The 23,499-nt window shown below is 41.1% G+C and overlaps 1 protein-coding gene across 10 annotated transcripts in view; it reads left to right on the plus strand.

The window, feature by feature from the left end:
* The first annotated feature begins 4,338 nt into the window (after window positions 1–4,338).
* TASP1 (taspase 1) overlaps window positions 4,339–23,499 on the plus strand; it is a 156,995-nt gene continuing 137,834 nt past the window's right edge. For 3 of the 10 annotated variants that reach the window (XR_013345774.1, XR_013345776.1, XR_013345775.1), the window contains exons 1-5: window positions 9,599–10,925; window positions 11,785–11,898; window positions 13,573–13,791; window positions 17,035–17,102; window positions 20,909–20,977. Coding sequence is in view for 7 of the 10 variants with exons in the window: in XM_077814073.1 (XP_077670199.1) it covers window positions 13,647–13,791; window positions 17,035–17,102; window positions 20,909–20,977 (282 nt within the window). In the remaining 3 variants the exon portion in view is untranslated. Of the gene's footprint in view, window positions 4,409–9,598; window positions 10,926–11,784; window positions 11,899–13,572; window positions 13,792–17,034; window positions 17,103–17,544; window positions 17,631–17,714; window positions 17,834–20,908; window positions 20,978–23,499 lie in introns of those variants that run through there. The other 7 variants (XM_077814072.1, XM_077814078.1, XM_077814077.1 and 4 more) reach the window with 7 other exon arrangements.

Raw genomic sequence — 23,499 nt, forward strand, 5'->3', positions numbered from 1 at the left:
GCCATCCCATTGGTCCAGAATCACTGGAGCAGATTGCAGATTGGCTCCAGCTCCTCTTGCCCCAATACATGCCCCCCGCTTTGGAAAGCCCCCTCTTGTAAAGTGCGGAGAAAAGTGGCTTTGTTTGGTGATGCTTCCCCCGCACTGGGGGATTCTGCCATCATCTGACTACAGGAAACATTGAAGTGACACAAATGGGACTTAACTAGGACTGACGTTTATATATTACTTCCAGAATAAATCTTCCTTGTTTATTGTATCCATAGGCTGTTTTAATAGGTAGAATTCCAGATTCGTAACAGAACATGAAGGGAAACAGCATTATCACTTTATGTAGACACACAATGATATATATGGAACCATCTTGCTTGTATGTTAAAAAGTTACTGCACAGATGAAAATATAAAAAACAGGCTTCATGTACCATAGCAATTCTAAATCAATCAAGAGTTTTATTTATTTAAGGAATCTTCACTTACAAATCCCAAAAGTGTTACATTGGGTGTAACTATACAGTGCTATATTGGGCAGATTGTATGTATCTTTCAGTGGTATTGTGATGTGGCTGTGAAAAAGGCTAATGCAATCCTAGGATGCATCAGGTGAGGTATTTCCAGTAGAGATAGGGAAGTGTTATTGCCATGATACAATGCACTGGTGAGAACTCATTTGGAATATGGTGAGCAATTCTGGTCTCCTGTGTTTAAGAAACTGCAACAGTGCAGAGAAGAGCTACTAGGATGATCAGAGGAATGGAAAACCTAGCTTATGAGGGGAGACTCAAAGTGCTTGTTTTGCCTAACCAAATGAAGGCTGAGAGGAAGATATGATTGCTTTCTAGAAATATAGCAGAGGGATAAATACCAGGGAGGGAGAGGAGTTATTTAAATTAAGGACCAACGTAGACACAAGATATGAACTGGCCATCAACAAGTTTAGGTTTGAAGTTAGATGTAGGTTTCTAACCATCAAAGGAGTGAAGTTCTGCAACAGCCTTCCAAGTGACCAGCAGGAACAAAAAAACCTCACTGTCTTCAAGACTGAGCTTGTTAAGTTTCTGAAGGGGATAGTATGATGAGACTGCCTCAATGGCATATAGGCAACCTGCGACTGCGAGTAGCAAACATCCCCAATGGCTGATAATGGGACATTAGATGGAAAGGGTTCTGAGTTACTACAGAGAATTCTTTCCCAGGAGTCTGGCTGGTGGGTCTTGCTGAACTGCTCAGGGTCCAATTGACTGCTATATTTGGGTTAGAGAGGAATTTTCCCCTGGGTCAGTTTGACATAGACCCTGGAGCTTTTTTCCCTTCCTTTGCAGCATGGAGCACGGGTTACTTGCAGGTTTAAACTAGTGTAAATGGTGGATTCTTTGTAACTTGAAATGTTTAAATCATGATTGGAGGGCTTCAGTAACTCAGCCAGAAGTTATGGGTCTAATTCATGAGTGGATAGGCAAGATTCTGTAGCCTGAAACGCTCAAAAGGTCAACTAGATGATGTTAGTCCCTTCTGTCCTTGAAGTCTATGACTCGAAATACCTAAGTCTATCATCAATTTCTCTTCCTAATGGAAACAACCCACAAGACACTGAATAGTGGCTAAGCACCTGGGTCAAAAAGCAGTAACAATATCTTTACCCCTTTAACAACACTGTCCTTTATCCTGTCCCTTCCCCAATATTACAGTCCAGGAAGTGGACAGTCTTTCTGTGCATTTGTTACGGCTCACATGAATGCCATATTGTATTGCATCAGACACACCGGAAATCCATCCAACTAATCTAGGAATGGGGCAGCAAAACGTATGCAACGTGAGTGTGTACTGCACTTTTCACTGAGAGTTTGTAATGTTCAATGCTTCTTCACTGAAGTGCCTTTCCCTTTCATTCCTAATGTCCTGTCAATGTAGAACAATATTTAGGAGGGCACATTCAACTGAAAGCAAATCAAATTGATTGAGGCCAAGCTTCTTGCGGTGATAGTGATCTTAAGAAGCTTAAAACCAAGCAAAAGTGCACAATAAACTTGCCAACAAGGTATGGGTTTGACCAGCTTTGCATGTACTCTGCAAGCAAAAACACCCCCCCCCAAAAAAAAAACAAAAAAAACTCTATAGCCACCAGTCCCATGAAAGAGAAGACAAGATAGCTCAGCTAGCTCCTGATAGTCAGCATGTGGACAAAAGTGTATTTGTACAGCTGTACGAGACCACAAGGAACCATAGGCTAAAACTGGCCACTAGCAAAGTGCTGGCAGGCATATACTCTGAACATGTGTTTCTCTTTAAGGAGGACGGGCTGCAGACATGCTGTCCCTAAGGCCTGAGAGGCCACTCTCCATGTGTCTGTACAACATCCCTGGTTTTAAGGTGCTGACAGCCAAATCACCCAGTAATATATCCTAAAAGGACCCATGGGACTGCGTTTAATCTGTTCTAATCCAGGATTGGTGGTAAAGCCCAAATTCTGTGAACAAGATGATTAAGCATGCAGAGATTTTTGGCTCCTGAATTTCACTTAGACTCAGATGAATAACGCAGAACACTTTTGCTGAACAGTAAGAGCCCTTCACAAAGCAGGGGTCCCTTAATTTCTGAAGAAAGGCTGCATAACAAATCAGTGCCTTTGTAGTACTTAACCAGCTTGGTAAGCCTTTTGAAAGGCATTACCTGAACAGAGACTTGTATTGAAAACTGAGACTAATAAAAGCACATGCATTGTGCACAAGGGAAAAACAAAACAAAACGGGCAGAGCTCCCACATGTGTGTGCCATGCTTGAAGGGTCAGCTTAGGCACTGCAAACCTAGGGGAATTCAGCCAGGAAGAGCAATTTTCAACGTTTTGCTGACAGGTGGTCATCTACTTACAGCAGAACTTCTGCCTTAGGACCAGCTTGGGAATGGAAATTGTTCGTAACTGACAAAAGATTATAGTTAGTCTTTCAAAAGTTTACAACTGAACATTGAATACAGCTTTGAAACTTTACTATGCAGAAGAAAAATGCTGCTTTCCCTTCTTAAAAAATAGTTTACATTTAACAGTACTGGACTGTATTTGCTTTTTTGGGGTCTCTGCTGCTGTCTGATTCCATACTTTTGGTTCCAAATGAGGTGTGGGGTTGACTGGTCAGTTTAACTCAGAGGTTCTACTGTATTAAATTTGATGGGAAGCAGGAGATGGAGAGGACCCAAAGTGGAATGAGCTTCTGTCCAAATCAAGCAGGGAAGACTCCCCACCTCCAGACAGGAACAGAAGAATGGCCATACTGGGTCAGACCAAAGGTCCATCTAGCCCAGTATCCTGTCTGACAGTGACCAGTGCCAGGTGCCCGAGAGGTAATGAACAGGTAATCATCAAGTGATCCATCTCCTCTTGCTTATTCCCAGCTTCTGGCAAACAGAGGCTAGGGACACCATCCCTGTCCATCCTGGCTAATAGCCATTGATGGACCTATCCTCCATGAAATTATCTAGTTCTTTTTTGAACGCTGTTATGGTCTTGGCCTTCAACACATCCTCAGGCAAGGAGTTCCACAGGTTGACTCTGCATTGTGTGAAGAAATACTTCCTTTTATTGGTTTTTAATGAGAGGCCCCTGCAAACAAAGAGAAGCCAGACATCCCAACACTGGGAAAAATCATGTGTACAGCAGAGAGCGCCTGCCTGTGACACCGGACACTGAATGAACGTGCAGGGCTTCCAGGGCAGGGAGCGCGGGATCTCGGCAAGAGGAGCCCTGAGGGGTGGGCTCGCAGGGCCTGCTCCTGTCCCTGAAGCAGGATGCGAGCCCTTGGCTCCGGCTGAGCCTGTAGAGAACCGGGGGAGCCCCTCAGCCTCCTCCCGCCTGGTCCCTCCGCGCGGCCTTCAGCAGGAGCGACAGGTGCTCGGAACCCCTGACAACAAGGCCACTTCGCAGGAGCCCGTCCCAGGCCGGCTGCCGCGTCGGGCGGGACGACCCGGCGGGGAGGGCGAGGGCCGGGGAGCCCCTCAGGCGGGGCCCGCGAACGGCTCGTAAGGGGTTAACGAACGGCAGCCCGGGGGGCGCGTTGCCGTAGGCGCCGCGCGCTGCGCAGGCCGGGTGGCGGGGGAGAGGAGGCGGGTGGCGGGGCGAGGCCGGCGGCTTAAGGCCCTTCCTGCCGCCTCCGCTCACCCGCGCCGCCCGGCCTCTGCGAAGCCCTTTAGCGCCGCCCCCTCCGCTCTCTATTGGCAGAACTGCCCCGGAGGGGGCGGGCGCAGGCGGTATTCGGACCCTGCCCGCCAATGGGCACTCGGGCTGCGTCCGGCCTCTTCATGTCACGTGATCGGAGTGGCCCACTGACAGCCTGAGGGGGGCGGGGTGGCTCCCCTTCCCTGAGGCTGCCGGCGGTTGAGCGGTTCCGGGTGCGCGCGAGGCTGGTGACCGCGGCGGGTGAGTGCCTCCCACCCCGATCCTTCTAGCCGCGGGCCCCACCCGCCCCCTCCTCCTTCCGGGCGGGGCTCGCTTGCCTCCAAGCGCTGCGGCGGCACCGGGCCACTCTGGGTGGGGAGCCGAGCGCGGGCTCGTGTCGTCCGCCGGGGTGTGGCCCGATGACATCACCATGAGATGGTGGGACGTCATCTCGCTGGTCCCCCCCGGGCTCGTTTTATGGTCACCACGTGGCGGTGTTCCCCTGTTGTCGTGGGGTGCGTTGCTATGGTGTCACCTGCTGACGTCACATTGGGGTGGTGATGTCACGTGGGGTGAGTTATCCTCGCTAGAGAGTAGTGTGGGGCTGTGGGCCTGCATGACGTCAGTGCTGTGATGTCACTGGGGCCTGACCTCCATCTGCGCCCAGATTGGTGCTGCTTTAGCTATGCTGTGAGGTATAGGTACCTCTCAGGTACTCCTAACCTGCTTGGAGAGCGTTTGCACAGTAACTAAATTTGCTTAGGAAACACAACCTTTGTGTGAGCGTTGTTGTAAGTTGTTGTGTACAGCCATGAAGTCTGAAGGGACCCATAGCTCTAGTCTGACCTCCCTGTATATCATGGTTCCTAACATTTCACCCATCATCTCTATAGTGCGCCCACTAATTTGTGTTTGGCAAAAGTCTTCACTTGAAGACATCAAGTGATGAACAATCCAACACTTCACTTTTTCTAATGCTTAATGTTAGAAAACCTTGTTAAAAACGTGTTCCTTTATTTCTAATTGTTAACCAAAAAAATGGTTTCCTGTTGCTTTTGTTAGCCTCCGTTTTGGGAACAGGTTTTTCAAAAAGTGCATAATTGACTTTAGTAATATTAAATCTCTCACCACATCTAAATCATGATCTAATTTTGCTGTTAATTACTGTTAATATGAGAGTTATTTCTTGACTATCTTTGTGGTTATTGCTTGTTTATGTCTAGTCCAATTCTGCCTCAGTTACTGCTACCTTCCTCTCAGTCTTCCTGATGCCCCTATTATCTTCATAGAGCCTGTTCAAATACTGTTACTGAAAACTCTCCTTCTTGTCATTCAGTCCATATTACCTCTGTCTTTTACATTCATTCACTAGTTTCTCTTTTCCCAGCATACCGAATTCGGAGTTCAGGTATTGGGTTCTAGGTCCTTCATAATTGCACTGTCTGAACTTGAGACCTTCTCTCATATTGCATTTCCTCTGATCTATCGATATCTGCCTGGAAGCTTCTGTTTCACTATGTCCAAAATTCTCTCATCTTCTTTCTTTGCCTCCTTACCTGTTGCTTGCTATGCATGAACGGCCTCTTGTTTCCTTTTTGCCAAATGACCATTGTCTTAGTTAAAATGCCTTCAAAAACTAACTCCTCAATGTTGCACATGGGAACTGAGTTATATCTTAATAAAGAAGACATTCTTTAATTGCGTCCTCAAGATATGGACATAACTTAATGTTTATTCTTCCTTACCCCATCCTTCCATGTTTGTTGCTCACTTGTCAAATGTACTTAGGTATCTATATACTCCCATCACTAGAGTGTTTATCACTAGATTGTAAGTTCTTACAGGCAAGTGTTATGAACAAGTCAGAAGAAGGACATAAAAGGTGGCTAGTGCAATGTGGCAGCTTAACAACAGACCTCTTAAGTCTCCCATACAACCTGGGAGACTCCTGTTTTTGAGCGCACCCTGGTGCAGTCCCAAACAACTGCTAGTTTCTCCCAAGTGGGGGAGGCACTCTTGGTTGTGTCTCCATGGTTAGTCTCCTTTATGAGGCTGTCTGTGGCTAGAGTGCTTCAGGACATTAGTTGGAGTTCAGCCCCCAATGTGCTTGCAGCTGTAGAGATGGCTAGAGTGGTGCACTGTTGTTGTGGGGAGGTAGAAGTTCATGCTTAGAGGAGAGCTGGAAAAGAGAATGAAGGAATTTAGAAGGGCGAGGGGCATGGGGATAGGAACAAGTGGGGAAGGCAACTAGAACAGCTAGAATGGGAAAACTTTAAGGGGAGTTAATGTGGAGCTGGAGGTGGCGTTTCGGGGGAATAGCAGGGATATGACCGGTATCACAACTTGTAGATTTGATGTGGAAGTGAAGTTAAAAATGGAAAGATTTTTGTGGAGATTGCACTGCCTTGTTTACAGCATAGGACATGCAAACTGGGGCATTGTAATGCTGGTATAAAATCTACAGCCTTTCAAATCTACAGGTGTGTAAATTTACAGTGTTTAAATGCATGTTGTCACATAACTTAGGCCCAGCATGTATCTATCTCTATAGTATTTGCAATCTGGAGAAGAATGTCCTTCAGGTTTTAATTGCTGTAGCCTTGTTCTTAAAATACTGCTTTGTTCAAGTATTTTTAAAAAATATCCCTATTTATGAGGGATTCCAACAAAAATGTATGTTCTTCCTTTGATGCTTTGGTGGGTCACCAGTACTCTCGCCAGTGCTCAGTTGCATCCATGCTTAAATTATGGTAGGATGGATGTAAAGGAATAGCTCACAGTTAGAAATGTATTTATGGGGTGACTCATCTATGGCCCTTCTGCTCATGGTCATTTCCGTGGAGAAGAAATATGTCATCTTATGCCATATAACAGGGGTCTCCAAACTTTATGATTTGAGGGCCATATTAGATTTTTGAAGGGGCTTTGAGGGGCCAAAGCAACTGTGAAAGAAATTAAATATATGCAGATATATGCAAAATCATTAAAAAAAAAACAAAAAACAATACTACTCTACTCAGTTGGTTGGGACTGTTTGGTTCTATTAGTCCTGTAGTTAAAATTTAACCATTATGAAATTGTTAATTTCCATCTTCTTTACTCCATTTATTGGAGATGTAATGAAGCATCTGGCTTGTATTTTTACTCTAAGGCAGGGGTCTGGGCCTGCTCGGCTGCAGCAGCAACTCTCCCCTAAGTTGGCTCCCCTTTTGGGGGGATACTGGCTCCCGGGGGCACTCACCCCTCTGCACAGCTCAGCTGTGCTGCCGCCCCGCGTTAGCTGCTGCCATCGGCCCCTCCCTCTGCCTGCTCGGCATGCCTGCTTAGCTGTTCGCTTCTCCCCTGTTGGTTGGAGGGCCGGACAAATGGAAGCCCCGGGCCGGATCCGGCCCACGGGCCATAGTTTGGAGACCCCTGCCATATAACATAGGGAGTGTTTCTCACAAATGTTGTCCCCAGCAAGCAAACTGCAAGCCTGGGTATAAATGGGGCTATTCCTACTTCTGTCCATGGCGCCATTCAACTGTACTGATAAACAAAATTGTCATTGTATTTACTTCCTAAAGTTAATTAGAGATTAAATGAGTTAATATACACAGAGGCCAAAATTAAGTATACGAATCTTTTTTTTTAAATAAATTAGGGCTGTCAAGCAATTAAAAAAATTAATTGCGATTAATTGCATTGTTAAAGAATAATAGAATACCATTTATTTAAATATTTTTGGATGTTTTTCTACATTTTCAAGTATATTGATTTCAGTTACAGCACAGAATACAAAGTGTACAGTGTTCACTTTATATTTATTTTTGATTATAAATATTTCTGTTGTAAAAAACAAAAGAAAATTTATTTTTCAATTCACCTCATACAAGTACTGTAATGCAATCTTTTCATCATGAAAGTTGAACTTACAAATGTAGAATTATGTACAAAAAAAGTAACTGCACACAAAAACAAAACAATGTAAAGCCTTAGACCCTACAAGTCCACTCAGTCCTACTTCTTGTTCAGCCAGTCGCTCAGACAAACAAGTTTGTTTACATTTGCAGGAGATAATGCTGCCTGCTTCTTGTTTACAATGTCACCTGAAAGTGAGAACAGGCATTTGCATGGGACTGTTGTAGCCGGCATCACAAGATAATTATGTGCCAGATGTGCTAAAGATTCATATGTCCTTTCATCTTCAACCACTGTGCTGATGACCAGTTCTGCTCGATAACGGTCCAAAGCAGTGCAGACCGACGCATGTTCACTTTCATCATCTGAGTCAGATGCCACCAGCAGAAGGCTGATTTTCTTTTTTGGTGGTTCAAGTTCTGTAGTTTCTGCATCAGAGTGTTGCTCTTTTAAGACTTCTGAAAGCATGCTCCACACCTCGTCCCTCTCAGATTTTGGAAGACACTTCAGATTCTTAAACCTTAGGTTGTGTGCTGTAGCTATCTTTAGAAATCTTACATTGGTGCCTTCTTTGCATTTTGTCAAGTCTGCGTGAAAGTGTTCTTAAAACAAACAACATGTACTGGGTCATCATTCGAGGCTGCTATAATATGAAATACATGGCAGAACGCGGGTATAAAAGAGCAGGAGACATAGTATTCTCCCCCAAGGAGTTCAGTCAAAATTTAATTAATGCATTTTTTTTTTTAGCAAGTTTCATCAGCGTGGAAGCATGTTCTCTGGAATGGTGGCTGAAGCATGACGGGGTATATGACTGTTTAACATATCTGGCACGTAAATACCTTGCAATACTGGCTACAAAAGTGCCATGCAAATGCCTGTTCCCACTTTCAGGTGACATTGTAAATAAGAAGTGGGCAGCATTATCTCCCGTAAACAAACTTGTTTGTCTTAGTGATTGGCTGAATAAGAAGTAGGACTGAGTGGACTTGTAGGCTGTAAAGTTTTACATTGTTTTGTTTTTGAATGTAGCTATATAACAAAATAAAAATCTACATTTATAAGTTTCATTTTCATGATAAAGAGATTGCATTATGGTACTTGAATTAGGTGAATATACTATTTTTTTGTTTATCATTTTACAGTGCAAATATTTGTAATAAAAATAATATAAAGTGATCACTTTACACTTGTATTCTGTTATAATTTAAATCAATATATTTGAAAATGTAGAAAAACATCCAAAAATATTATTTAATACATTTCAGTTGGTATTCTATAGTTTAGCAGTGCGATTAAAACTGCTATTCATCACAATTAATTTTTTAAATTGTGATTAATTGTTTGAGTTAATCGCATGAGTTAGCTGCGATTAATAGACAGCCCTAAATAAACTATATTATGGCATCCTTTCTGTGCATTGAGTACCTTATCAAAATATAACTGCTAATAAACAATTGTATAAGAGAGGGTAAGTATCAGTCTCGTTAGCAATGAGAACTCTGCCCGTGAGGTCAGTAGGGTTAAACATGTTATTTGCTGATGGTAGAACCTAGCCTAGAGTTTCACTCTTCTTAATCCCACAATTTGGCAATTTTAAATGCATTAGTGCTGGCTAGTTGTTGGAGTTGGGACCACAGCATTACTGAATTGCTGTGTACTTGGCTAACTGCTTAACCTCGCTGAACCTCTGCCTGTTTGTAAAAGGGAAATATCTACCTCTGAGGATGGTGTGAGCTGTGTATCTTTAATACTTAGTATCTGGATGAATATATTATTATATAACAGTATTCTGATGCAGTAAAAATACTTTAAATTATTTAAACCATTTCTAATTAGCAGTGCCATAAGGTTGTTTGTTTTTTTTTTTTCTAAATATTTAACAAAGCTTAGGAAGCAGTATGAAAATTTACACGGAAGTTCCACTGAAATGACTGGGATACTCCAACTATTGGTTAAATAAATGATTATTTAAGCAAAAAAATTAACATAGGTTATCAATTTTAAATAAATTTATGTTAAGGTCTGAATGTGTTATAATGTATTAATCAATTGAATAAAAATATGAATCAGTAAATGTTTGCTGCTGAAGTTTAAAGAAAATCAAACTTCTGTATTGGTGGAAGTCTTTCAATAAGCACCTGGAATGGGAGTATGTTGAAGTGCTAATCCAGTTTTTGACAGCAGTAGCCTTTTCTACAGGTGCAGAGAGAATATTTTCTTTTCAGTTTATTCAACCAGGTCAGTTCAATGGCTAGTTTATTCAAAGTTAAGAAGCCAGTGGCAGTTGAAAAAGCAGGAAAGCTTGTTTTCCTGTTCCACTATATGAATAAAAACTAGGTGTCAGACAATGAGATCAAAAATCTTGAAGGTCATTGTGACCAGAAACAATCAATTAAATCCACTAGTTACAAGTAATATTTCCTTTGTTTAATAAATCAATTAGTTTTAAATGTAGAACGTGTTTTGATAAACTTACTTTTTTCTTATATATCCAGCATAACCAAGATAGTTTTATTTAACTAATAAAGGAATTAGTTGTGGTTTTTGTGCATTTTCAGTTGAACTGTAGTTTTATCCTAATAAAGCTTGACACAAATCATGAGGAAAAATTAATCTAGTAAATAAGAAATGCATAAATCACCATTCTCTAGTGTAAAAATTAAGAATATGAAATATGTATTAAGGTATAGAATTGCTTATATAAATATTATTACTTCTGAGGGAATTCTGCACCACACAGAATTCATGTCCCCCGCAGATTTCTTTGCTTCCCTGCAGAAAATGATGGGGAAGCAAAGGAAAATGGAAGAGTTGTCTCCTCTCCCCGGCAGCACAGGCGCTTTGTTTCCGTCACCCAGAGCAAGCTGGCAGAGAGGTAAATCACTGTGGGGCTGGGGATGCCCATGGGTGTAGTTTGTGGGCGGGGGCCACGGGGAAAGGAAGGGGTGTGGGATAGGGTGGGGAGAGGGATGTGGGAATGAGGAGCAGGGGAGAGGAAGGGGAATGGGATGGGGATGGAATAGGGGAATGGGGGAGGGAAGCGGAAGCCTGGCATGCGGCATCCCCTCCGCAGCAGCAGCTGGGGCTCCCCCATTAAGCAGACCCATCAAACCCCCACCCTGATGAGCCCCACCCACTGCACCCAGTCTGCCCCCAACGAGCCTCCTGGACTCCCATCCCACTGAGCCCCAACCTGCTGCACCTGGAGTCCCCATCCCCCCAAGCCCTGCTGCCCCAGCATCTGGACCCCTCTGCTGAGCCCCCCCCGACCTGATTCTGCCATCTTTATTCACTTTAGTAGTATGTAGGCTGCAATTAGTCCCAATGTCAATATGAGCTGTATACATACATCATATTGAGCTGCTGTTATACTTTCCACTCCTGTTCCAAAGCTGCAAGTTCATCTGAATTATGTGTACAGAAATAGCTTTGTTGCATATACTAAATATACCCTCCACCTTTTGAACTACCCACTGTTTTAAATTAAATTGAGAGATGTTGCCTCTTGATTGATGTGTACAGTGCTTTGCAGATGTAAAGCCATAAGTGTTGATTAGCTTTGATGTTCTGTGCCTGACTTCTGAAAACTACTTCCTGCTGTCAGTGGAAGCTTGTACTTCATACATTAGGTACTAGACCACCAGTTTAAATTTTCCATAATCATTCTGTAATCATCAAAACTTTATTCATCTTCTGAAATTGCAAAAAGTTACCACTCGGTTCTTCCAAACTAGGTGAACCTAGAGATCCTGCTGAACACTGATGACTAAGGCTTGGTCTACACTTAAAATTGAAGTCAACCTAGCTACATTGCACGGGAGTGTGAAAAATCCACATCTCTGACTGAGGTAGCTATGCTGACCTAACACCCAGTGTAAGCACAGCTAGGTCAATGGAAGAATGCTTGTGTCAATCTAGCTACCATTGCTTGGGGAGGTGGTGTTGCTGCACCCATGGGAAAAATCCCTTTGGTCATTGTGTCTGTGACTGTGTCTACCCTATGGGATTATACCAGCATAGCTACAGTACCATCGCTGAGGCAGTGTAAGACGTGCACACTATGTGGATTAACTGTGGTGGCTCCTCTTGCTGTCATGGTTTTTTAAATACCTTGTTTGTATCTTGGCCTCCTAGGAATAGGAAGTTTTCATGGAATATAACTGAGGATAAAAGATGGAAAATTTTTATTATGGCATCTTTAAATTACTAGTTCTTGGGAGCACTCACTTCACTGAACAGTACATCCATCCTTTTTTGGTAACACAGTTACACTTTTTACCATAACTTTCTGTTTACAAGTAAATTGCATTTTCTTACCTTTCTGTATGGCTACCACTGCACTGTATGCAAGCCCTTTCATTGTATAATACCTTAAGGAGAAACACAAATATATTTATTTGATACACAACTTGGTATCTGTGTGTCTGTTAAGACTGCTGTATCGATCACATACCTGATGCAACCTCAAAAAGTCAGAAAAGAGTACGCAGTCTGACAGTATATATCGTTTAGTCTTGCCTCTAGAGATGCCACATACCACAGACAATGCATCTCAACCATATCTCTGCCTTAGTTGGAATGCCAGTCTTCCAACATCCTCTTCCCTAAACTCCCACCACCAGAGACGAGACTCTTCTTCTGACTCTCCTTTGCTGTCCGCTTCTGGGAAACCACGCCCAGGTTTGTGAAAGTAGTTGCTGAAAGGGTGCCACAACACTATCAGGGCCGACTTAAGGCTATGGTGTTTGGTGGATATGGTATTAGTGAAGTCTGGGTCTTTGGGTGGAAGAAAAGAGGGTATCTGCTGTTCTTTTGAGGCTTTGTCAGGCATGTTATGTAGCAACCTTCATTGTTATGCAACACTTTATCAATTTTTCCAGTCCTTTGATTTTTGAAAGGATCGCAGCAGCAGCAGCTCTTCATTTCATGACACAGTTTCTTTATGAAAATGCCTCATCAGCTTAGCAGCTGGGAACTTTGACAAAGTCCTGGTTTTTATTAATTGAACTCCTGATAACTATAAAGAGCATGTTTTGTTTTCTGTCTAATATTTTCTTCACAACTGTAAGTGCTGGAAACACTTCCTTAAAAAGCAAAGGTTGAGATTCTGGAGCATCAGTGCCGCACAGATTTGATGATCATAATCAGAACAGATACGTTATGGATGTAATGTCAAATAAAAAGATCATAAACTTAAAGTAACTTTCCCTTTGCTAAAATTTACCATAGTTAAACTTCAAATCTCAAATCAGTAGCTTAGATGGGCTAGAAAAATTGTAGACTCAAAGTAAACTTAGAGCCTCCTAAGTAATTTATGTAAATACCTGGAAAAGTCCGTTTTTACTCACGTTATGAGCTGTAAAATGGAAGATGCAAAACTCGATCCTTGCTTAAGTGGAAAAAACAACCTAACTTTAACATGAATCTTCTGCTGTTTTTCATAAAATGCTTTTTGCATAAATTTGCCTGAACTGTGTTCAGTGGAAAAAATTACGTAACATTTACATATGGTTTTACCTTAGGGTGAATCCTCTCCAGAGTTTACTTTTGGATGAAAGCATGCTCTCTTTCCAGTAGAAGATGGTGACCCTGGAGTATGATCATGGAGAAGGGGATGAGTTCAGTAGAAGTGTTACCTTCCAAATCATCCCAGGTTACTGCCGTGAAGGTGATAGTGAAGGAGCATGAAACAAAATCGATCCAAAAAGGGAAACGAGTGGGATTTGTGCTTGTACATGCAGGTAAGATTCCAGAAGTTGAGAACTGAGGTGGTTTTTTAAAATTTGTAATAAAATCCTAAGTGAGTTATGCAAACCTCTGTGGCTGTTTCTGCTGTGAGTGGGAGTTCTAATGCTAACGTGATGGCCTGGATTGTCCTCCAGGATTTATGTGCACAGAGACCCCTCAAAGTCATTTCTCCCTTTCAGTGAAAGGAAGAGTGCATGCCATCTGTATCAGATTTTAATGTATGCCTCAAGAAGGTTCTAAGCCTCTCGGAACACTCTCTGAAATCCATTTAGGAGTCTCAACCAGTCCTCAGTAACCTACCTATTCTGGATACCCGAGTGGGGGTTTTGCAGGTGGTCGGGCTGTGTGAAGCTGAGCTATTTCCTCAGGAATAGGGTGGGGGACTAGAGCATCAGGCTAGTCTGTGAGGGGTAATGATGGACCGGAATTAAAACATGACCTACCTCCTACAATATGGAAAGCCATGAGCACTGTAATTGAAGAAGAGAGCTTCAGTTATAACCCTTCCTTTTTAGTGGTTGCTTATACTTAAATTTCTTTTTGGCCTGACTTCCCATGCTTGGTTTTGGTACAAGAGAGAACTCTTCAGTGCCTTTTTGCTAAGCTTGAACAAAAGCTGTTTAGCTACTCTTAAAAATGTGCAAATGTGTAGCATGCCAGTACTTCTGGCTCAGTGCAATCCTCCTTCTTTCCTACATGTTTGCTGAATTTAAGTTAGGGTGGGTTTGGAGAACAGGGGCCTGTTTTGGGATAGTCAAAGATGGAAGGAACATTTCCCATTCTTCTGTCATCCAGCATGCAGTGGGTTTCAGGCCGGTTTGTTGGCACTTATCCATATGATGTTATAACCTGTGTTTGAGGAGGAGATAACTCTGCAATTTCACAGTCCATACATGGAGGGCTGGCATTGGGCTGTGGGGAAAAGCTACGTGACTTGTCTTGTGCACTTAGTTTCTACCATGTTTTGTCAGCACTACTCAATTGATGGATTGCAAGGGGGCATCAGTTGGGTCATATCATGTTGTCTGAGAGAGCAGCTAAATTATGCGATGTTAGGACCCTATGGATATTTAGACAGTGGAGAAAGGGAGCAGTTTGCTCCTTGGTCCTCTCTCTTTACCTTGCTGCTGCTGTGACTCCTGGTTTCAATCCTGTTGTACATCTTCCTGCCCATCACCAAGTTACAAAGCAGCTCCCTGTTCCCATCACATGCTCAGTATTCTAATTCAGGCTGGAAAGGCAATGCTTAAAGGGGCTGTGTCTTCAGCTTCATAGACTCTTGCAGCTGTGCTGCCTCAGAGCTGAGCACTCTGCAGTTTACTCATGGTGTCCTCCACACCTGCACCAGTCCCTTCAGCCAGCTGCCCTCACAGCACCCAGAAACTTCTTACTGTTTCTTCTATGACCCTAATCCCACAATGCTTTGTGGCTACAAGAGATGGTAGAATATGTTGGATAATGGGATGACTCTTTGGGTCACAGCACAAATGCCTTAACTGTTTTGATACCTGATCACATGGTGGTATGCTCTCTCAAGCACAAGTATTGTGAAAAAATACACTAAATGGTGATCACAGCATGCTGTCTAGTTGAAAACCTTTTCTTTAGCACGCTTTGACATCCTGACTGATTGCCTTTGTTGATGCTTAATTCTTATGTTGTGGGGATAAGGAAAATTTTTTCCTGAATTTGTGTGTCCAATTTAATAAAAGAAAGGAAGTGAGCTGGAGATGTGTGAAGGGAAAAGGAGCACTTTAGGGTGTTTGGCCTGAGGAAACACTAGATTTATGTACACCAAGATTTTTCAGACTTGTAAATTACCTACGTTTGCAGTTATACCAATTGTCCCTTCCACCTTGATTGATGCTGCATCCATTGGGAAATTAAGGTTCCAAAAACTTCTAGTATAGTTAACGTTCTAGAGAAAATAATACATTTAGTTCCTTGATACTACAAGGAATCTTGTTAAATATAGTGGCAGGTTCGTCTTTAACATTTGTTTCTGGACTATAGTGTGAAGTGAATTATTTGTATCACCATGGCTCCTAGTTCGGGACCAGGACCCCATTATAATAGGCACCATAGGAACATGGAACAAAGAATTATCCTGCCCCAAAGAGCCTACAGTCTTACAACTGCAGCTGATTAAAGCAGCCTGGTGATGCTTAAAATGCCCAAGGAGCTAAAGGTTGTAATGTGTGTTTTTTAAAAGAATAAGACCTTTAAGGTGAGCAAATATGTACAGGACACCTTGCTCTGAGTCAGTGTTTAAAAACCCTGCTTGTACTGTTTTAAGAATAAATGGATGTGTTTAATATGCTGCTGCTTATGGTGTATTTTCTCCACTATTGGTGTTAGTTTAGTTTCTGATAAACTAAACTGATTGTTTAAAAGAAGCTTAAGCGCAGACAACACTGAAGATGAGGAAGAGGGAGCTGGGATGAATATCACAAGTAACAAAAAGAAAGAAAAAGGCAGTTTGCTAGAAATAAATGTTAAATTACTCTAAGACTATGGCTTCTGTTGCTGATAGTACTTGTAGTGGTTTTCTAGACCTGTGGAGGCAGGAAAGAGTGGCATAAGGTTAGGGTAAGGGTGGAGAGATGCTTGGAGTCAGTTTGGGGAGGCAAGGAACAGGAACAAAATGGAGATTGAAAATGAGAGTAGTAGAGACATATTCCATGTAATCTTTCTCAAGAAACTGGGTCTGGCAGTCACAGAGCAGAAGCAGTAGTTTAAAAAAAAAAAAAAAAAAAGCTAGTGCAGGGATCAAAGTGGAAGGAGGGCCACCTCACGTGATCAAAGATACAAAAGAAAAAGTGGAGCATGACCCTTAAAACCATAGCAATATTTTTTTTGGTGGCTTAACATAGTGACAACTGTCATGTCTGAAACTCTCCAGGAATAGGCAAAACTGGAATCTCCCAATGAATATTTAGAGGGTCAGAATATCTACGTAAAATACTGGAACTTGTACCTCTCCACTTATATCAGTAGTGTAGATACCTGTCAGTGGCTATTCTAGATTAATTTTGAAATGCTTGAAAGTGTTAATCTGTGATGGAAATAGATCAGTAGTCTCTGTTTTACAAAATGACATGGAGTTATGTACATCTGAGTTAAGATGCTGTTGTCAGCCTATATTGTAATTCCTGGTGAAAACACTGTCCCAGTATATTAGTTTGACTGCTTACCATAAGCTGTACTTAACTTTGTTTTTCTGTCTTTAATAATAGGTGCAGGTTATCATTCTGAATCCAAAGCTAAAGAATACAAACATGTTTGCAAAAGAGCCTGTCAGAAGGTATGACTTCCCTGGTTCCAAACTTTTTTCTTTTAGAGGATCAACAAGCTTCTAACAAATCTGAGTTCACTAGAGTTCAATTTATGAAAGGATTTTGGGTCTAGTCTCTAAAGTTTTGATCTGTTTTGTGAGCGTTTTGGATATTATTCAGAAGTGCATAAGTGTGTTTTCATGAAGTGTTTATTTTGGGATTCATTAACACTATCCCCTGGATACAATTGTGCTCTGAAGAGTTTACATTTCTGTGGACAAAAAAGAAATAGCAATAAAAAAAGAGAAACAACTGTGCACTTCATAAGGGAAGAATGGTAAAAACTTTAAGAGAAGTGTGATTTGAATAACAGATCAATAAACAGTATTGCATAATCCCCCAAAGGATTATGGTTTGCTCTATACCTCTTTCACTTGCACAGAAACTACATACACATTCTCTCTCCTTCAGAGGGCTGCAATACTTGAGGATTATTAAAAGAAAAGAGTGGTGGTTCTCTGCTCATGCAACAATTATGGTTCCAGGGCTTGCTCCAGGTACACATACAAATTGTGTTTTTTTTCATTTCATATCATGATTCCAAATCATGTTTCTGTGGTATCTCTTCTTGCTGCTTGAAGGCTGGCTGGCACTCACTGGTCAGGAAGATATACACCAAATATGTGTGGCCTGAGTCAACAGCTTATTTATGGAACATCCATCCACCTATGGACATCTGACTGACCTGGATATTTAAATGGTGATTTTGTAGTGATTTTATTGCTTTTCTCCATAAGGACATCAGAAACTGTCATTTGGCCAAGATATTACAGCATGTCTATGGCAGAATTTGGAATAGAACATGAGAAGAATTTATTAATTCTTCCCGTTAAGTTTGGGACAGAAGTGGAAGGATAAGTGAATGTAATTTGTCTCTTGATTAGTCGAACAGCTGCAAGTTGGATATTGTTAAAGAATAGATGTATTGATTTCAATTCAGTAAGTGTGTGAATGAGAACAAGTTTAGGTGGCAGTGCATCTGCTCATGCTATCTGTAACTTTGTCTACTTTTGTGTTATAGACGAAGTGTTGTCAAACTGGTCCTGGTGTCTGATAGTAAAGGCAGTAAGACTTGTGCTGCATATGAATTATACAGTGTGTGAAATAAAAATATGCATTGAGGGTTCTTACAGTTAGACCTTTGCCAAAGCTACCACTGTTAGAGGACATAATCACGAAATCTACTAAAGTCAGTTGTTCACTTGTTGCTATTTCCAATACATCTAAAGTTCTAGCATACAGCCTGTTTATAGAGCTGGTTGCAAAATGGAAATTTCTGTCTTGCAAAAAATTCCAAATTTTTGAAGATTTTCATCTGAAATTGAGATTATGAAACCTCAAAAACTAGATTTTTCACAGGAGACAAAACTGTAAAACTCCATTGCCGGCGAAATGAAATGGAATTCAGCTTCCTCCCTGAGGAGCCCCAACTGGCTGGTCTGCTTAGCTTTTGTCAACGTTTTTGATAGAACGAGCACATTGCTGTGGAATATCTTGGTTCTGTCAAGTCAGTATCTTCCATTGGAAATTTTTTGACCAAATCTGCTCATGCTTAAGTTTATTCAATTTATTCTAATTTCTAAAAAATTATCATCTTAAAATTTACAAATCTTTAATATTTGATGGGGCTAATTGGATTAATGTTTTTTCTCTCGTGTAACTTAATGCTTGTTTAATGAAATGCTGTGTGTTTACAATTTGACTTAGATTTGATTTTAACATAACCATTCAAATGGGAATCTTGAGGTCTAGGTAACTTGATATATAGAAAACTACATTTACCTTTGGCCTATATATTAAATGTTTTATAGATTATTGCTGGTGTGGAGATTATCGGATTCTTTAGAAAAAAGACTGTTGAAATTGGAAGTAACTTGCAACATATCTGAATACTTGCTGATATAAAATCACTTCTCCCTGATTGTATGGTAACATCTCCATTAAAAAGTAATCCTCAGTGCTTTGATGGAAGATTTATATAGCTGACTTTTTCAGGGGAGTCTGAAGGAGTTGGGTTCCTAAATCTTATAGGCTTATTAGAAAATCCCACCCCTCATCTCCAAATACCAATCTCACTTTGTAACTAACAGTTTGAATCGTTTAACACTGAACTTCAGCTCTACCTGGTATCTCTGTTTTGTTATGCTACTTTTCCACTTACTTGCCTGAGTTGTAAATTTGCTTGCTGTGGAGGATAATGCTAATGGTAACTTGATATTCCATTTGGTTCCTTGAGCTAGGTAGCCAACATAATATTTGAGTAAGAACAAACAGCGTAAGATTTGTGCTGCAACTAAGGGCAGGTCTACACAATGGGGTTAAGTCGACCTAAGTTATGTAGCTTAGGTTGACTTATTGTGGTGTCTATACCGCACTGGGTCGATGGGAGAAATTCTCCCGTTGACGAACCTTATGCTTCTCATTCTGGTGGAGTACCAGGGTTGACGGGAGAGTGATCAGCGGTCGATTTAGCAAGTCTTCACTAAACCTGCTAAATCGACCTCCGATGGATCGGTCGCTGCAGCATCTATCTACGGTAAGTGTAGAAATGCCCTAAGAATGCAGCCCTCATTAGTTCTTGTGAGTTCACTGAGGGAATTTGCTGTGAGCAGAAGTTTGTTCTAGGTTTTTGTACAGCATGGATCTGGGAAATTACTACATGGCTCCAAAAGTTTATATCTTTTTAGTGCCAAACTTGAACAAAGATCATCACTTGTTTATTTTGCATTTATGTTGCTAGGCTTGGCAGAGTTTGAGTTTTATTTTTTATCATTTCAAAAATGATTATTTTTAAGCATTTTAATGTTTTTAATAGATTTAAATTTTCACAATGTCAGGAAGTCAGTGGCGGGTCAGATAATTATTTAATGACAGTAGATGGAGAGATTGAAAAAATTAAAGCTTTGTAAATTGTTAACATCACATGTCAAAATATACAAAATAAATATCCTTAAATCAAACTCTGATAAGTTCTCAAGCAACATTTTTCTTACTGTGCTTTCTGTAAATTTCAATTATCATTGATGGAAATATTTTCGTCAGTTGGTGTATATATGGTGAAATCAATGTTTACTGACATTTAATGATTAAAAATCTAATCCTTTCAACTGTGTGTGTTGCTGACATCTGGACCAACTTACTCAATGGTACAACTAATCATTTTAGTGGCAGCAACTCAATATGACACAATATAGTTTAGGGTTGGTTTTTTTGGTGTCAGAGCCCTATCATTAGTTCAAGTGTGGGGGAGACATGTTACTATCAGATTCAACCGTCAATTTTTTTTGCCAAGTGCAGTGTGGTTTCATGATGCCAGAACAATAATATCAAATCTTGTAAAGAGAGATTTCTTCTCTCACAGTGCCTTTTGTCTTATTTGTCCTCTTAGTCTATGTCTACACTGGCAATTGAGCAACACAACTTTTGACATTCAGAGGTGCTAACCTCCTCCCTCCCCCGAAAAACAAAAGTTTTGCTGTAGCAAGTGTCGGTGTGAACAGTGTGTTGTCGGCAGGAGCACTCTCCCGTCGACAACGTGAATGCCGCTTGTTCAGGGTGGAAGCATTTTCTCGGCAAAAGTGCCAACAAACAGTGGCTACGCTGCCCGACTTTTAGCGACATGGCTGTGTCGCGATAAGCTGTATAGTGTAGACAAAGCCTTAGACTGAATATTCTTGTGGTGGGGATTCTGTCTCACTCACTGCCAAGAAAATCATTAGAACTAGCCATATAATAATTAAATCCAAAATCATCAACTAAAAATTCTGTTTTACAGGCAATTGAAAAACTACAGGCTGGTGCTCTTGCAACTGACGCAGTGACTGCGGCACTAATCGAACTAGAGGTACTTCTTACTTTTAATTCAGGAATTAAACCAAGTGAACGTGTTATTGCCATATAGCCCAATGCTATACAGGGTGGATGATATTTTGCATATTTTTCAGCGCTTTTGGATCATTTTAGGAAGGTGCTGTATAAATGTAAAGCTAATTTGTTTCTTCTGACAGTCATGAGATCATGTTAAGGTGAATAGTTGTATTGCATTGTGGAACAGAGGTTGCATAGGTGATAGACATTACCTCATTGACATTCTGTTTCAAAATGGCATATTAATAAACTTTGTAATAATTAATGATAACTGTAACATGGTTTGCTAAACTTAATAATTCTTTATTAGATTTTGGTTTAGGTGTGAGAATGACTGTTAGTGGATGCTTCCACAATTAGCCTTATACGTAACTGAATTTAGCTTATAAAATATTCTCAGAACACTCTCCTGTTCCTTAAAATTCTTTGCTTGATTTAGGATAGCAGATCTTGGTTTAGTACTTTTAGCATCTTTCAACAGAAGAACTAAAGATAAACATTTAAGGCAACTGAAAGAACCTGTCTCTAGGGTATGCAGTGGGTTTTGCATCACCAAAGATAGTGGCTTTTATTTTTATGATCACTTCAGCGAATTTTTAATTCTGTTAGGGAAGCTGTTTCATGGGTGGGAGCATGGAGGTCCAGTACTGTGAGTGTGAAGAAAACTCATAGAAATGTTGTGAGCACTGTGAAACAACTTAAATTTACTCTTTTGTGTATTAGAATTAGTTGCTGCTCAGCATTCCAGTTTAGACCTATATGTATTAGCAAGATAAACTAAATTTAAAATTTCCTAGTTTATCTGCTTAAGTGGCCTAGAAATTAGAGGTTTAACAAGAAAAGAATATAGGTAGCACATTGCAGGACACACAATTGTACTTAAATGAATGTAGCTTGTTAACAGAGTAACTTAAAGAGATTTAGGAGGCATTAACTCTTGATTCTGTTGATGAAGGTTCTCAGCTAAACCAGTGTTCCAGTCCATATGTCTTTAACATGCTGGGATATGAGTAGGGCCCTACCAATTTCATGGCTGTGAAAAATGCGTCACAGACCTTGAAATCCGATGTCCACTTGTTCCTAGGAGCACGCCAGCAAAGGGGGCTCCTAGCTCTAGCTGGGCTGGGGAGGGACAGGACTTGTCCTTCCCCTGCACAGCTGCTCTGGGGGCAGGGGAGGAGATCAGACCCACCTCCACCTCCAGGAACCTCCTGTGGCTGCAGGAAGCTCTGTGGTTGCTACCTTCAGAGTCTAGCTCTGAAGGCAGCATAGAAGTGAGGGTGGCAATCCCATGACCCCTCTACAGCAGGTTTGCAACCTCCCCCCCACTCCATCCCCTTTTGGGTTGTCATATGAGCATAGAAGTGGGCTGTTTGGAGAAGCCTGGCTTGTTGTGTTAGGAATATGTTGTATCAAGTTATGAGCAGTTTTTGCTGGCTTAAAGGGAATTGTAGTTACTTTCTTCAGGTAACATGAGCTACTATATACAGAACAATATGGAAAATGCAAGTCATGTCTAAAATTTTTGGTGGTGAATGGAAAATAAAGGATCCCGACTCCTTGCAGTTGTGGCGATACTGGTAGCTGTTTGTGTGGGGAAGTCTTGAAGGCCATATCAGTCTTGCATTCACATTTTGACATTCTGACTTACACTGAGTAGCTTCTGACACATCAAGTAGTCATGACTACTTACAAAGTAAGGTGAGTAAAGGTGGCAGAATCTGGCTCCAAATGGGGAGATGTAGCAAGACTGGCCCAGGTTCTCTTACTCCCTTATGGCAGCAGTTGCAACCAAGTGAGAAGCAGGGATTCCTCCTCTCTCATACAAGTCACAACTTCTTGCTCCACAAGGAAAAATGTTAAATGTTGCACAACAAGGAGATTGATATATTTGGGGAATTTAATACAAGAGGACTAACAACTGAATTTGCATATAGGCCTTGTCTAGACAAGGGCAAGAGGTGTGTGTTTGTATGAGTTAGCCAACATGTTCTAACTAATGTGTTTGACAAGGTAGAATGTATTTCAACATGTATTAAGCTGACTGAGTTAAAGCCCATAAGCTTTAATTTAACAAGCTTAGCACATGTTAAATGTTGTGCTACTTGTCTACACGAGACTGTTAAAAAACGTTGGCCAACAGAATAAACTGTACACAAGACAGAGGAGTGGCAGTATGGCATGCTTTCATTACATTCAAGAAATTTCTGCAAGCTAAAATATGACTAGTGAATCTAATTTCAGGTCTAACATCCTTGTCAGGTCCTCTTTATTGTTTCTGATGTAAATGCTTCATAGAGCATCCTTCCCCTCCCCAGAAGAGTCTTATTTTATCTAAAATCTCCATCAAGAGGTTCTTCTACCATTTTATATATTTTTATCATGACTGGTTTTGTTTTTGTTTTGTGTTTGAGTTGTTTCAGAAGCTCTAACTTTTTAAAGTTTTTGAATGTTTAAGGTACCATGAGTTATTTCTATCAACTATCCTGTTTTCCCTTT

This window comes from Eretmochelys imbricata, chromosome 3, assembly GCF_965152235.1.
Source record: "Eretmochelys imbricata isolate rEreImb1 chromosome 3, rEreImb1.hap1, whole genome shotgun sequence".
NCBI classification, from domain to species: Eukaryota; Metazoa; Chordata; order Testudines; family Cheloniidae; genus Eretmochelys; species Eretmochelys imbricata.